Source organism: Phaseolus vulgaris, chromosome 1, assembly GCF_000499845.2.
Source record: "Phaseolus vulgaris cultivar G19833 chromosome 1, P. vulgaris v2.0, whole genome shotgun sequence".
Classification (NCBI taxonomy): domain Eukaryota; kingdom Viridiplantae; phylum Streptophyta; class Magnoliopsida; order Fabales; family Fabaceae; genus Phaseolus; species Phaseolus vulgaris.
Window position 1 is genome coordinate 19,234,683 of NC_023759.2, and position 14,181 is coordinate 19,248,863.

Consider the following 14,181-nt stretch of genomic DNA (forward strand, 5'->3'; position numbering starts at 1 on the left):
TGAAAAAGAGAAGGGCACAATGGGAGATTTAAAAATTCGTCGGGTGCCAGTCATAATTGATCGGGTGCAGGAAGCAATTGCCTTAAGAGCTCTACTAGGCAGTTGTGGGCTTCCCTTAGTAGTAGTGGGCTTCCTCTATTCTTACTCTTGTTTAAGGCTGCTTCTTCCTGCACCTCCATACCTTCTTCTCTCACCTCCATAGATTTTCATATTTCCAAAAATGCCCCTCTGTAATATTCCGGATTACATAATCCGGAAGTCATTTTTCAAATTTGTAATTAGCTTCCGAATTATATAATCCAGAAGTCTTTTTTCAGATGCATGATTACTTTCCGGATTACATAATCCGAAAGTCTTTTTTAACTTTCGGATTATGTAATCCGGAAGTCTTTTTTCAAATGCATTTCCGGATTACATAGTCTGGAAGTTATTCTATGGGGTGGCACAAAAAGAATAAAAATGTATTTTCATGTTGTGTATGGAGGTGCTAGAAGAAGATATAGAGGTGCAGGAAGAAACATTCCTTGTTTAATTATCATATAAGAATTTCAAAGGTCCCTTTGTACTGGACCCACACTCCCCATTTTTAGAGTGCTCGTCAAATGGAAGATCTGGATCCCAGGGAGCAGGGAATCTGTGACTTCCTGGAAAAACTTATTGTGTTTGACACTTCTCCAATCTTGAAACATGAATACCAAGTTGTAGCTTTAAAGGTATACATCGATATAGTACCTCTTTGAGTCATTTTCTTGTATAGGCTAAATTTATAGTTGTTTTTCTTTTGTTAATTGTATCTTTTCCTTTTATAGAAAAAATGATGCCTTCTCCAAAAAAAATCTAGTTGACTTGTCGTCTTAGGGATATCTGAGCACCGAAAGCTAATATAAAAGCTAAGGAAAATTCTAAGATTGAAGAGAAAAATTAACAACAAATATTCGACCTTCAGAAGAAATTAGGGCGGCTTCAGGACGAAGCTGTTGAAGTGGATCGTCTTCATTTCGAAGCGGTACAGAGAAAGTTGACTTTCATGTCCGAGTTCACCAAATGGAGAAGGATTTATAATCAAATGATGATGAGATTTTTGCGGGGAAAGAAGAGTTTTCTTGGAATGAGGCCGACCTGAACAAACTGATAGCAACCTGAACAAAATTGTTGAGGTTTTGAAGAATGATATCGTTAGCTCTTACAAAGTTGGCTTTGAAGCTGCCATGGAGCAAACCATCATCGTTCACCCCTCTATTGATTTATCTGAGATAATTCTGTGCAAGGTGGTGGTCGATGGGAGATTAGTAGAGGATATTTAATTTCTTTTTCTGTCTTATGAACATTTATCTATTTAAAAATTTAAGTGTTTTTTTTAATTGAAATTCCATTATGCAAGCGCAATGATTTATTTGTTAATGCAATTCATCTAATTGGATTTTTAACTAAAAGAATGACTTGCGTTGTTATCCGGAAATGAACTTTAGACTAAAGGTTCAACTCGACCAAAAATTTACACATGAGCGAAGTTTTACCTAGACGATTCAGTAAAAAAGGTCATTATTCCAAAAATAAAATTTTACACCAATAAATCAATATAAAATGGATTTAACCAAATTAAAAATTTTCAGTTTACCTCAAATACTAACCTCAGACTATGACTTTGAATGGAAAAGTAGATTTGAGTTTGGTCGGAAAAGTAAATCCGAGAATAGAAAGTAGATCCATTTTGAATGGAAAAATAGTTTTTTTTAATCGAAAAAGTATATTCATTTTAAAGGAAAAGTAGATTCTTATTTTGATAGAAAAAGTAGATTTAATTTTGAATGGAAAATTGTACCGACTAGTTTCAGGTGTCGTTGACCGCTAATAATGATGGGATCACGTGAGCTGGGTTCCACAAGCGGCATGGACCAGTGTTTCGGAAGACACGTGAGTAAAGGTGCCGAAGAGTGGTCAGACACCGATCACCCGGATGTGCTGATGTGTCCTCGGCAACATAGTGAGAGCGATGTGACATCGGACATCGGTGACTTAAGACAACAGAGCTGGGTCACGAGAGGTGGATCCCAGACCACACACCAATTATCAGTTAGGGAGAAACCTAGATCACGAGGGGTCCATGCATGTGGGGTGGATGACGCGTTCAGGGTAACACCAGTAAAAAACCATTGGAAGAGATACGACTCGTGAGGGTCATGTTCCAGGGGTGAGTTGCTTGCATGACACGTGAACAACTAGGGCACTCCCAGGACGGATGGTCCCAAAGATTAGGTGCACAAGTTGGTACCCCGGTGGTCATCCCGTTAGAGGTTGCACTCTAGTAAGGGAGCCTTACGCGTTAGATTGCCCTAAGAGTGGGTGATAGCGGCGCTAAGGCACACCTTCAGTAACCCTAATTGCGGTTAGCGGAAACAGTTGAAACCCTAGAGTATATAAGGGGTAGTATTAAACCTAATGAGGTACGCTATTCACACGCGAATTCTTACGCAACTTTTACTCAGATACATAGAGAGCTTTTTACAGCTTACCTTTGGTGTTTCCTAGCCCTATACTGACTTGAGCGTCGAAGTGCAAACGACCTCTAGGGCGCCCTTTGTCTTTGCATTTTCAGGTGTTTGATCGAAGAAAGGCACAAACGAAGGCAGAGATAATTGGGCGTGTGATTGTCGTAGACGCGCGAAGATAATCGAGTCAACAGGCACGAACAAAAATTATATTTGTGTTTTTTTTGGAAAAGTAGATCCGTGTTTTTGTTCGGAAAAAATAGATCCAAGATAAAAAGTAAATCTGATTTTGAATGAAAAAGTAAATTTGTGTTTTTGTCAGAAAGGTAGATTCAATTTTGAATGAAAAAGTAGATCCGCGTTTTTGGTTGGAAAAGTAGATCCAAGATCGGAAAAGTAGATTCATGTTTTTGATTGGAAAAGTATATCCGATTTTCAACGGAAAAGTAGATTCGCATATTTGGTTGAAAAAGTAGATCCAAGATCGGAAAAGTAGTTCTGATTTTGGACGAAAGAGTAAACTTATGTTTTATATAAGAAAAGTAGATCTAATTTTAAACGGAAAAGTAGATCCACGTTTTTGGTCAAAAAAGTAGATCAAGATCGAAAAAGTAGATATGATTTTGAATGAAAAAGTAGATTCAAGATCGGAAAAGTAAATTTGGTTTTTTATCGATAAAATAGATCCGATTTTCATCAGAAAAGTAACAGAAAAGTAGATCCATGATTTTGATCGAAAAAGTAGATTCGATATTGAATGAAAAAGCAGATTCGTGTTTTGATTGGAAAAGTAGATTCGATTTTGAACAAAAAAGTAGATTCGTGATTTTGATCGGAAAAGTAGATTCGATTTTGAATATAAAGGTAGATTCGTGTTTTTGATCAGAAAAGTACATCCGATTTTCAACGGAAAAGTAGATCTATGTTTTCATCGAAAAAGTAGATCTAATTCTGAAAAAGAATTATTCGGGAGAAGTAAACATGAATGTTAAATAGACATGAGTATTTATTAGAGATGATGATGGTGTTGCTTTCATGACCGATTGAATTTCCTTGGATTTTTGTTGGAGTTGGCGGAAGCTTGATAAAGGAGATGGAACAAGGAGGGCTCTAATGAAGCTATCGTTTCCTTGAAGTGCATGAGAGGTAGGGAGTGTGATTGGTTGGACCATATTGTTGAAGATGGTTGCTGCCCCTTCAAGATTTTGTTTGATGAAGGCTTATATGTAGTGTTTGATGAAGACTTATATGTACATTTCATTTGTTTTTTTGCTTTGCTTTAAGTATGTCTTAGGTAGTGCTTAGAGGTTGTCTAAAAGTGGCTTTTTGCTGAGTAACTCACCTCATAACCACTGGCCATGTGATAAGAACAAGCATAAGTTTTCTTAAACTGTTTTTCACATGTTTTACAAAAAAAAAAAACACGTTTACTGCATAAAAATAAATCTGTTCTTTTCTAAATAAACAAATTCATTTTTACACTGATGCCTTGGCTAAGTCTTGTAAAAATTAGATTTTGTGCATCAGGTATTTTGACTAAGTCTTCTTCTTTTCAAAACGACTGAGTTTTAAATAGTTAAACTTTCTCTGTTTTCGTTTTGAAAAATAAATCTGTTCATCTGTAAATGAATAGATTCTTTTTGTCTCTGGTGCCATGTCAAGCTTAAACGTTTTCTCAGTTTTATCTCAGCACCAGAATGGTTGACTAAGTCTCCTCACTTAACAAATTCTCTAACTGCTTTTGAAAATAAATCTGTTCATTTTATTTTCAATCTGTTCATTTTATAACAGCTTTAACTGTTTTTCAAAAATCTGTTATAAGTTGGTTTTCTATAAAATGCAAACTTGTTTCTGAGTTTAAAACTAATTCATACATTTGCAAAAACAAGTTTTGACAGCAGAGAGTTAAGTGTTTACAAAGGATTAGCATTTGTTCTTCAAAGATTTCGAAAATCACAAAGTGCTTGTTCTTGGTTTGGTTCCAAAAGCTTGGTGTGAGGTGTAGCTACTGTTCTAGCAATCTTGCCTACTGGTTTAAGGCAGATCTGTGTATCCTCAATCAGGTGTAGTCGTTTCACTTCTCATTTCTTGTAATAGTTTGGTTGAACACTCTTCTTGATAGGTGTTCTTGAAGAGTGGGTGTGTGTGTGCTGAAATAGGTTTTTTCAGCAAGAGTACCTAAGTTCTTGTAGGTTTCAAGAACAGTGGGAATTGTACTTGGTTGTACTGTGTGTTAGTGATTTCCACCTGTTGTTGGTGAAGACTGGATGTAGCTCAGTTGAGTGAACCAGTATAATTGCTTGTGTTCATTCTCTCTCACTCTCTGCAATTTCGTTTCTGCATAATTGATAAAACAACAAAGAAATAAATTTGTTCAATTGAAAATAAATCTGTTCTTTCTGGGCACAGTGCATACTGTTCTTGATTTCTGAAAAAGTTGTTTGAATCTGATAAGAACATATATAATCTGCTAAAAGCCATTGGAACAGATTGACTGTGATAGGTTGCTCAAGAAACTGTCAAAGCTATTAATTGAACCTTAAACAATTGCTTAAAGTTGAAGCTTGCTGTTCTGTGATTCATTGTTCTTAATTTCTGGAAAATTGCTTGTCATCAAGAAGAACACGCATAGTCTATTAAAAGCCACTGGAACAGGTTGTTTGCAAAGGTCACTCAATTAACTAGCATGCTATCAATTGAACCTTAATCACTTGCTTGAAACTGAAGTTTGCTGTTTTGGTGTTTCACTGTTTTTCAATCTGATATCTGTGTGTGAGCATCTGGAAAACCTATCTGCATAGTCTTGTGATTAACCTTGCTGTATTAAAAGCGTTTCAAACAAAAACAGTGCTGAAATAAATCTGTTCATTTTCACATAAATCGATTTATTTTCTGTAAAACTGGGTTAAACACTGTTTCTGCGAGAAAGTTTTAAAAGGTCAATTCACCCCCCCTCTTGAACTTTGGCACTATTAAACCCAACACATATCACTTGGAGAGGTAAAGAAGAAGATCAAGGTGTCTATCCTAGAGAGTCTAGACAAGGGAGTGAGAATGTTTGCAAACTTGGGCAGCAAATCACTTATATATTTGATCCTAGAAAATGAGAGCCAAGCACATCAATTTATAGGAGAGAGGGCTGAACATTTTGGAACCAAAATTTGAAAATTGAAAATAAAACTCTTCAATGAGATGGTGCCATGTGGAGTCATGCTTTCCATGTTTAGCTCACACTTATTGAACATGAGAGCTTTGATGTTTCAAATCCATGATGAAGCTTGAAGCTGTGCTGCTCTTTGTTTTGGGTTTAGTCTAGAGTGTTTATAATCTTTGTAAGATCTTTCCTAGTCCCTTGCACAAAGCTTGATCAATTTGTTTTAAGAAAAGTGTTTTTCTAAGCAAAGAGAAAACCAACTGGTTGAATTATCGAAATAATCGATTGTTTGTCACTTGGCTTGTTTGAAAGTTTTAAAATTGTTTTTGACTTGGTCAAGTAACTGCCTAACCAATTCAACCGGTTAAAACGACTTTTGAACCGGTTGATTGTAACATTTCATAACAACTTTTTGAAAACCTGTTAATCTGTTTTGGATGTGAATAAAAACTGTTTTGGCAATAAATGCTGCCTTGAACGACTAGTTTGTGTGCTATAAATATAACCTTTCTTTAAAAATAAAATACAATGGAGGTGTCTTTAAGGTTTTCTCTCTTTAGCACATCCTAAAGTTATTCTATATTATTTACAAATTTATACAAAAGAAACTATAAAGAGAGATATTAATTGGAGCCCATTCTTGAATGCTTGTAGTCTTCTTGTTGGCTTTAGGCTTGGTCCTCTCTTTATTTAATTATTCTTTAATTTTTGAGAAGACTAGAAGGAAGAACTTTAAATGCTTGGGTGGATGGCCTCTTCCTCCATTAGTGAAATCCTCTCTTACTTGATCTCCATCAACTTCTTAGCCTCCTTCTGATATGACTTGATGGTAATCACCTTTCCTCCCAAGTCAGGCAGCTTCATCTTCATGTGCCTCGTCGACGCCACCGCCCTTAGCCTGTTCAGTGTAGGCCTAGCCAGCAATATGTTATAAGCGGAGGGGGCATTGACGACGAGGTACCTTATATTCTCTATGCGGGATGCGGCACCATATGTGAAGGTGGTCCTCAGCTCTAAATGCCCACGCACCTCCACCTGGTCTCCCGCAAAGCCATACAAACAGCCAGTATAAGGTCTCAGTTGACTAGGGGACAACTGCAGCTTGTTGAAGGTCGTCCAGAACATCACGTCTGCCGAGCTTCCTTGATCCACCAGTACACGATGCACCTTTCTCCCTACGGTCACTACTGAAATCACCACGGGGTCATTGTTGTGGGGGACGACATCTCGGAGGTCGGTCTTGGTGAAGACAAGGTTGACGTCAAGGGCCTCATCTGCCTCTTGCGCCTCTATCGACATCATTGCTCGGGCATATTTCTTTCGCTGAGAAGCGGTGCACCCTCTTCTTGAGAAACCCCCTCGCAATAGTGTGAATCTCACCATGCACGGGTATCTCGTGCCCCTGATCCTCTCCTGATGCTGTCGAGTTCTGGGCTCCCTGTGGCTCCGCCAAGTAATCCTTCAGGAAACCGTTCTTCACCAGCTCGTCTAACTGGTGTCCTAACGCCAAGCAGTTGCGTATGGTGTGACCAAACGCTTGGTGGAACTCGCACCATGCGTTCTTGTTAGGCCCTAACTTCTTGTCGGACTTAGCGGGTATCTTCAATCTCTCCGCTATATTGGGGACGACAATCAGGTCCTTCAGTTCTACCACGAAGTTGTTCCTTGGAGGCACATTCTCCCTTGTGCGTCCCCTAGTCTAGGGCTTTCTAGGCTTGTATGTTTGCTGCTTCGCTAGAGCCCTCTTCTCTGTCGTTGCCACATGTACCCTCAGGGGTTGAGGTCGACCTGGTGCTCGTGGGCGCGTGCGAACAATGCACATGCGCTTCTCCTTGACTTCTCCCTCCGCGGCAATATGAGCCATTGCTCGACGCCTTATCTCGCCGAAAGTTTTGGGGCAGTTCCTGATGAGTGATTCGCTGAAAGGTCCTGGCACGATGCCCTTCCTGAATGCGTGCACCATTATTGTTTCATCCTTGGTGTTTAGCCTCACCACCTGTGCCCCAAAACAGTTGAGGAACTCCTTCAGAGACTCTCCCTGATACTGTCTTACGTCAAAGAGATCGTAAGAGATGGGTGGGGGAGCCCAATTCGCGATGTACTGCTCTCTGAACATATTAGAATTCTGGATTTGAGTTCTTTAGAGTGTTACAAAAAAAAAGAAAAAAAAAAGTATATCAAAATTCCAAGTACAAAAAAAATGATAAATCAAATACGTCTAGTGTGTAATTCTGGCACAAAAAATACGGTAAAGTGGCAGTAATTTTGCAAAATTTATCAAAATTAATTGGCGCCCTATTTTTGTGTGATTTCAATGCCATTGTTGAGATAAGATCTTGATCTTTCATTGGTTTAAATTTCATAATCCAGTTTGCTTTCTTCAGTTCCAGATAAATCTGTAAAGTTCCAATAGTTCTGTTTTTGTTTTCTTCATCTATTCTTGTGCTTTTCTTTAGGTTTCTTTTGTGTGCCATCCTTTAATTGAGTACCTTATTTTTCTTGATTGTCTTTTCTTCACTATTCTTTGAGTTTGTCATATATCTTGTATTCCTTTTGCTATAGCCTTTCTTGTTTACACCTTTTCTTTATTGTCTTTTCTTGTTCTTTAAGTTTTGTGGTGTTTTGGCTTTGAGAAAGAGTGGTTTGCTTTGACATATTTCATTTGAGAGTTACCAAAACCTCAAGAGCAGATTGGTTGAGGGAAGTATTCTTTCTTGGAGTGATTTGAGTGTCTTTTAATTTTCATTACAGCACTATAATTGTTCCATTTTCTAACCTTGTTTTTCTTGATATTGTTTGTTCTTGTGTTTGCTGTTTTCTTTTTTCTAATGGCTACATATTCAAGTGGTGACTCTTCCAAACCACATTCTACTCATCAAGCTTGTGTTCTTAATGAATTAAAAGAGGCAAAACGTGCCCTTGCCCTCCAAGATGAAGCTATTAAAGAGTTGAAAGACCAATTACAAAAAGTTAATTTGAAGCAAGATAAGTCCTCCCATTCCTCCCATGGAAGCGACCATTCTCATATACATTCTTCCACAGGTTCTTCCAATGTTCACGGCCATGGTGAAGAACATAGAAGGAGGAGACATCACCATCATTCTCATGGAGATAGACATCACCGTGAAGTTGGACATCACCAAGAAGCCAAGTCTCAAATTTCTTTTGTAAAAGTACCTAACTTTAGTGGTGATAGTGATCCTAATGTGTATTTTATTGGGAGGCTAAATGTGAACAAATTTTTAAAGCCTATGGGGTCCATGAAGACCAAAAGGTGAAAATAGCCTCTTTAGAATTCTTAGATTATGCCATGAAATGGTGGCATAGCATTGTAATGGACATTGGATATAACAAGAGACCTCCCGTGGTTTCTTGGGACGATTTGAAAGAGTGTATGCGCCTTAGATTTGTGCCACCCCACTTTAGGAAAGACCTATTGTTGAATCTCCAAAGTCTTCAGCAAGGCACGCTAAGTGTGGATGCTTACTTTAAAGAGTTAAAAACGCTTTTACTCAAAGTAGAAATGCATGATAGTGAGGAAGTTAAGATAGCTAGGTTTGTGAGTGGATATTCAAGATGTTGAACTTCAAGAGTATTCATCTTTGGGATCTTTGGTTCACCTTGCAATGAAGGTTGAATCCCAACTTACAAAGAAAAATGCTTTCAAAAACTCCCAATGATGGCTACTACAACAACTCTTGGAAAAATAAAAAAGTGTTTTCAAAACTTCCTTATAAAGATTCTTCTTTCAAACCTAAGGAGTCTAAGCCTTCTACTTCTACTCATAAATCACCAATCAAATCGTCTAGTAAGAAATGTTTTAAATGTTTAGGATATGGTCACATAGCTTCTAATTGCCCTTCTAAACGAAATATGTTTATACATGATGGGGTGGTAGTTAGTGAGCATGATTCCGAAAACTCTAGACATTCCTCACCTTCTAGATCCCTAAGTGAGATTGAGAGCGAAAGTCCTTGTGAAGGTGACTTATTGATGATAAGAAAAATGTTGGGAACAATTATAAAACCTTTGGATGATACCCAAAGAGAAAATATTTTCCACATCCACTACCAACAAGTTATGTTCCTTGATTATTGATGGGGGTAGTTGCACTAATGTGGCTAGTACAAGAGTTGTGGAGAAGTTAGCCTTACCCACTATCTCTCATACCAAGCCCTATAAATTACAATGGCTTAGTACCGAAGGTGAAATCTTGGTTAACAAACAAGTCCTCATTAACTTTGCAATAGGAAAGTATAAAGATGAGGTTTTATGTGATGTTGTGCCCATGGAAGCAACTCATCTTCTTTTAGGAAGGCCTTGACAATATGATAGACATGTTTTACATGATGGCCTATCCAATACAATGTCTTTTTTCCTTCCAAGAGCGCAAAGTTACCTTAAAACCCCTCTCTCCCAAAGAGGTTCATGAGGACCAAATAAAAATGAAAACTAAAAGAGAAAATGAGAAAGCGAAAGAAGTAAGTCATAAACCGAGTCACCATACTTTATCCACTAAATCAATCATGTTGACTCGTGCTATGCCTCAAGTTGAACCTCAAAGGTATTCTTCTTCTTTATCTTTTTCATTACCTAAGGTTCCTATTTCAACAACAACTTGGTTAAAGAATGTTAGGAATTATTTTTTCATACCTCCTAATGGTTTTCACCATTTAAGAGGTCTTTTTCCAAAAAATATCATCGTTCCCAAACAATTTTTTCCAACTTGGGCTGTCTATAGGACCTCCTTTTCTGAACTCCCACTGCTTACAAATTCTAAGTCATATTTGCCTTTATCTTATTCAACTGTTAATTTTGATAGTAAACTGACTTTTTTATATGCAGGGATTCAGAATTCGTGGACGAATTCTCTCCAACTCAGGGAGCATGATGGAAATCAAGTAAGAGAGGATTTCACTAATGGAGGAAGAGGCCATCCACCCAAGCATTTAAAGTTCTTCCTTCTAGTCTTCTAAAAAATTAAAGAAGAATTAAATAAAGAGAGGACCAAGCCTAAAGCCAACAAGAAGACTACAAGCATTCAAGAATGGGCTCCAATTAATATTTCTCTTTGTAGTTTCTTTTGTATAAATTTGTAAATAATATAGAATAGCTTTAGGATGTGCTAAAGAAGGAAACCTTAAAGACACCTCCATTGTATAGCACTTTAGGCGCTAGTTTTAGGAAAGATCTAGAAAGGTGTCTCTTCACACTCCTTTAGGCGCTAGAATAGAAGGAGTTAGAAGGTAACCTTTCAAGCTTCTCTTGTACATTTGTGACCAGCCCTCTCTATTATAAAAGGGGTGCTTAAGTCTTTGAAATAATAAGATTGATTTTTGAGAGTAAAGAACCTCTACCAAATTGGTGAGTGATTGAGAGAGACTTGTGTCTTCTTCTCTTTTAGTCTTACCTTGAGTGAATTCTTGGGCTCTCAAGTGGCGGCAACAACACTCATCTTGAAGCCAACCATCCTTCAAGTGGCGTGCACATTCCAAGAGCTTCATCCACATAAGTCCATTTCTCCTTCACTTTCCAAATTACCCATTTTTGTTCTACTTGTTTGTTTTCACTTTCAATCGGTGCAATCTCTTCCTTATGATGTCCTCTTTCATTTGCTGCACTTATATTCAATTTTAATCGGTGAAAATTGGTTGTTCTTGCTGTTTTGGTCACAGCCTCCATGGGTATAAATGCTATATGTTGTGTTCTTGAGTTTCTATGCATGGGTTTGTTGTTCAAAATGGGTTTCTATGTGAGTTTGGCTTGGTTTTTGTGTTTTGGTGAGTTTTTGAATGATTAAGAACATTGATCCAATTCTTAAAAAGTGCCTAATCATATTCCAACCCTTTTTGAATCCATAACATGTCCATATCATATCTCTATCATGTTCTTGAATCACATCAGAGGTGCTACGAGAATAACCTCAAGACCAAGAAAGAGGTATTCATGGTCACCACCAGGGCACCGAGTGAAGAAGGGGTCGCCCCTGTAGAGATTGCCCGTGCAGAGATTGCCCGGGAGAGGCGACCTGAACCAGCAGGGGAAGTCCTGGAGAGGGAGATTGGAGGCAGGATGTTCAAGCTTGGAAAATCACTAGGCCAAGCAGCATAGGACCATATCGCCGAGGTCATAGCACGACATCTAGATGCCTTCGCGTGGTCCGCCTTGGACATGCCAGGCATAGACCTAGACTTCCTGTGCCACCACCTTACCATGGACCCTAAGGTCAGGCCTGTCCACCAGAGAAGAAGGAAGTTCAACGAAGAGAGGCGACAAGTCATAAAGGAAGAGACAAGGAAGCTGCTGAGCACCAGCCACATAAGGGTGATCTAGTACCTTGAAGGGTTGGCAAACATGGTGTTGGTGAAGAAGGCCAACGGAAAGTGGAGGATGTGTGTCGACTTCACGGACCTCAACAAGGCTTGCCGAAGGACTCCTATCCTCTACCAAGCATCGACACCTTGGTAGAAAGTGCCTCGGGCTGCAAGATGCTCAACTTCCTGGATGCTTTTTCTGGGTACAACCAGATAAAGATGCACCCAGGGACGAGTGCAAGACAACATTCATGACAGAGCTGTCTTATTACTGTTACACAGTGATGCCTTTGGGCTTAAGAATGTAGGTGCCACCTACCAGAGGCTTATGGACAGAGTGCTAGTGCCCATGATAGGACGAAATGTGCAAGCCTATGTGGATGACATGGTGGTGACCACACAGGTGAAAGATCAGCATGTGGCTCATTTAGAAGAGCTATTTACTACAATAGCTAAGTACAAACTAAAGCTGAACCCCGAGAAGTGCGTGTTTGGGGTGGAAGCAGGTAAATTATTGGGTTTCTTACTCACCGAGCGTGGGATAGAGGCGAATCACGAGAAGTGCACTGCAATCCTTGCGATGAGAAGCCCAATCTCAATAAAGGAGGTGCAGCAGTTAACAGGGCGGATGGCCGCTTTGTCCAGATTTGTATCAGGTGGAGGAGACAAGGGTCACCCTTACTTCTAGTGTTTGAGGTGGAACAACAGGTTCATCTGGACCAAGGAGTGCGAAAAGGCGTTCCTCAAGTTGAAGGAGTACCTAGCCAGTCCCCCAGTGCCGTTTAAGCCACAACTGGGTACTCCACTCCGCCTGTACTTCGCTATGACGGAGCGGGTGATCAGTTCGGTCCTCATGCAGGAGCAGGACCAAGTGCAGAAGCCTATATACTTTGTGAGCAAAGTATTGCAAGGGCCTGAGGTAAGATACTAGGCCTTAGAGAAGGCAGCTCTGGCAGTGGTGTTCTCGGCTAGGAGACTTCGGCGGTGATGACAGACCTGCCTATCCGCAAGGTCCTGCAGAAACCGGACGTGGCGGGAAGGATTGTATGATGGGTAGTGGAACTTTCAGAGTTCGATGTCTAGTACTAGCCCCGAGGTCCTATCAAAGGCCAAGTCTATGCAGACTTTGTGGTAGAGCTCTCCTCGGCAGATGCACTCTAACAGGAAGCCAACTTCCAGTGGGTGCTCTCTGTAGACGGGTCCTCTAACCAACAAGGCAACGGGGCATGTGTTATTTTGGAGGGACCAAACGGGCTATTGATCGAACAGGCCCTACGGTTCACCTTCAAGGCCAGCAACAATCAGGCGGAGTACGAAGCCCTCATCGCAGGCATGCTATTGGCAAAGGAGATGGAAGCACAAAGTCTGTTGGCGAAGAGCAACTCCCTATTAGTCAAAGGTCAGGTGACTGGAGAATACCAAGCCAAGGACCCTCAGATGGCTGCATACCTAGGGTATGTCCAGATCTTGAAGGAGGCATTCGTGGTGTTCGAGCTGGTGCACGTCCCAAGACAGCAGAATGCCCGAGCTGACTTGCTAGCTAAGCTTGCCAGTTCAGGCAAGGAGGGCAGGCAGAGGATGGTCATACAGGAAATCCTGAAGACACCATGAAATTTCACCACAGACAACTGGGTGGGGGTGCACTAGGTCAGCACGACAAGAGGGGGGGCGAGGAGTCATCGGTCATTGACCCAGGAGACACTGTAGACTCCCAAGGTAAGCATAAACCCAATCTTGGGGGAGGAATCAATGCAGGTTTTCCTGGTCGAAGGAGGAGAAACCTGGATGACGCCTTACAAGTGCTACCTGGCTGATGGGATGCTCCCATTGGAACCCGCAAAGGCTAGGAAAATCAAGAAAAATCACTCTCATTGATGGAGATTTGTTTAGACACGGGTTCACCCACCCAATCTTGGTATGCGTAAGCGGAGACCAATGCACACGGATAATGGCGGAGCTCCACGAAGGGATATGTGGGAGTCACATCGGTGGACGATCTCTAGCATCAAAGGCCAACCGTGCGAGATTCTATTGGCCAACCGTAAGGGAAGATTGCACGAGGTATGCCCAGTAGTGCAAGCAGTGTCAGCAACACGCTGACTGGCACAAGGCATCGCCAGAGGAGCTCAGGTCGATTTATAGCCCTTGGCTTTTCCTTACATGGGGAATCGATACCCTGGGACCCTTTCCTTTGGTGATAAGGCAAATGAAGTACTTCGTGGTT

The 14,181-nt window shown here is 40.3% G+C and overlaps 2 protein-coding genes across 2 annotated transcripts; one reads left to right on the plus strand and one right to left on the minus strand.

Annotated features, from left to right (window-relative positions):
• Positions 1–6,423: 6,423 nt before the first annotated feature.
• LOC137815638 (uncharacterized) lies at positions 6,424–6,942 on the minus strand. Its single transcript, XM_068618752.1, has one exon. It carries the CDS (start codon positions 6,940–6,942, stop codon positions 6,424–6,426), a length of 519 nt encoding a protein of 172 aa, XP_068474853.1.
• A 5,838-nt stretch (positions 6,943–12,780) lies between these two features.
• On the plus strand, positions 12,781–13,568 carry LOC137815639 (uncharacterized). The gene is made up of 2 exons (XM_068618753.1): positions 12,781–12,876; positions 13,122–13,568. Exons 1-2 carry the CDS (start codon positions 12,781–12,783, stop codon positions 13,566–13,568), a joined length of 543 nt encoding a protein of 180 aa, XP_068474854.1.
• Positions 13,569–14,181: the final 613 nt, after the last annotated feature.

Excerpts from the sequence above, each read along its gene's own strand:
- LOC137815638 (XM_068618752.1), bottom strand. The coding sequence starts at position 6,942 with ATGTCGATAGAGGCGCAAGAGGCAGATGAGGCCCTTGACGTCAACCTT.
- LOC137815639 (XM_068618753.1), top strand. The coding sequence starts at position 12,781 with ATGACGGAGCGGGTGATCAGTTCGGTCCTCATGCAGGAGCAGGACCAA. Across the intron at positions 12,877-13,121 it reads AAGTATTGCAAGGGCCTGAG|GAAGCCAACTTCCAGTGGGT; the intron begins GTAAGATACTAG and ends GCACTCTAACAG.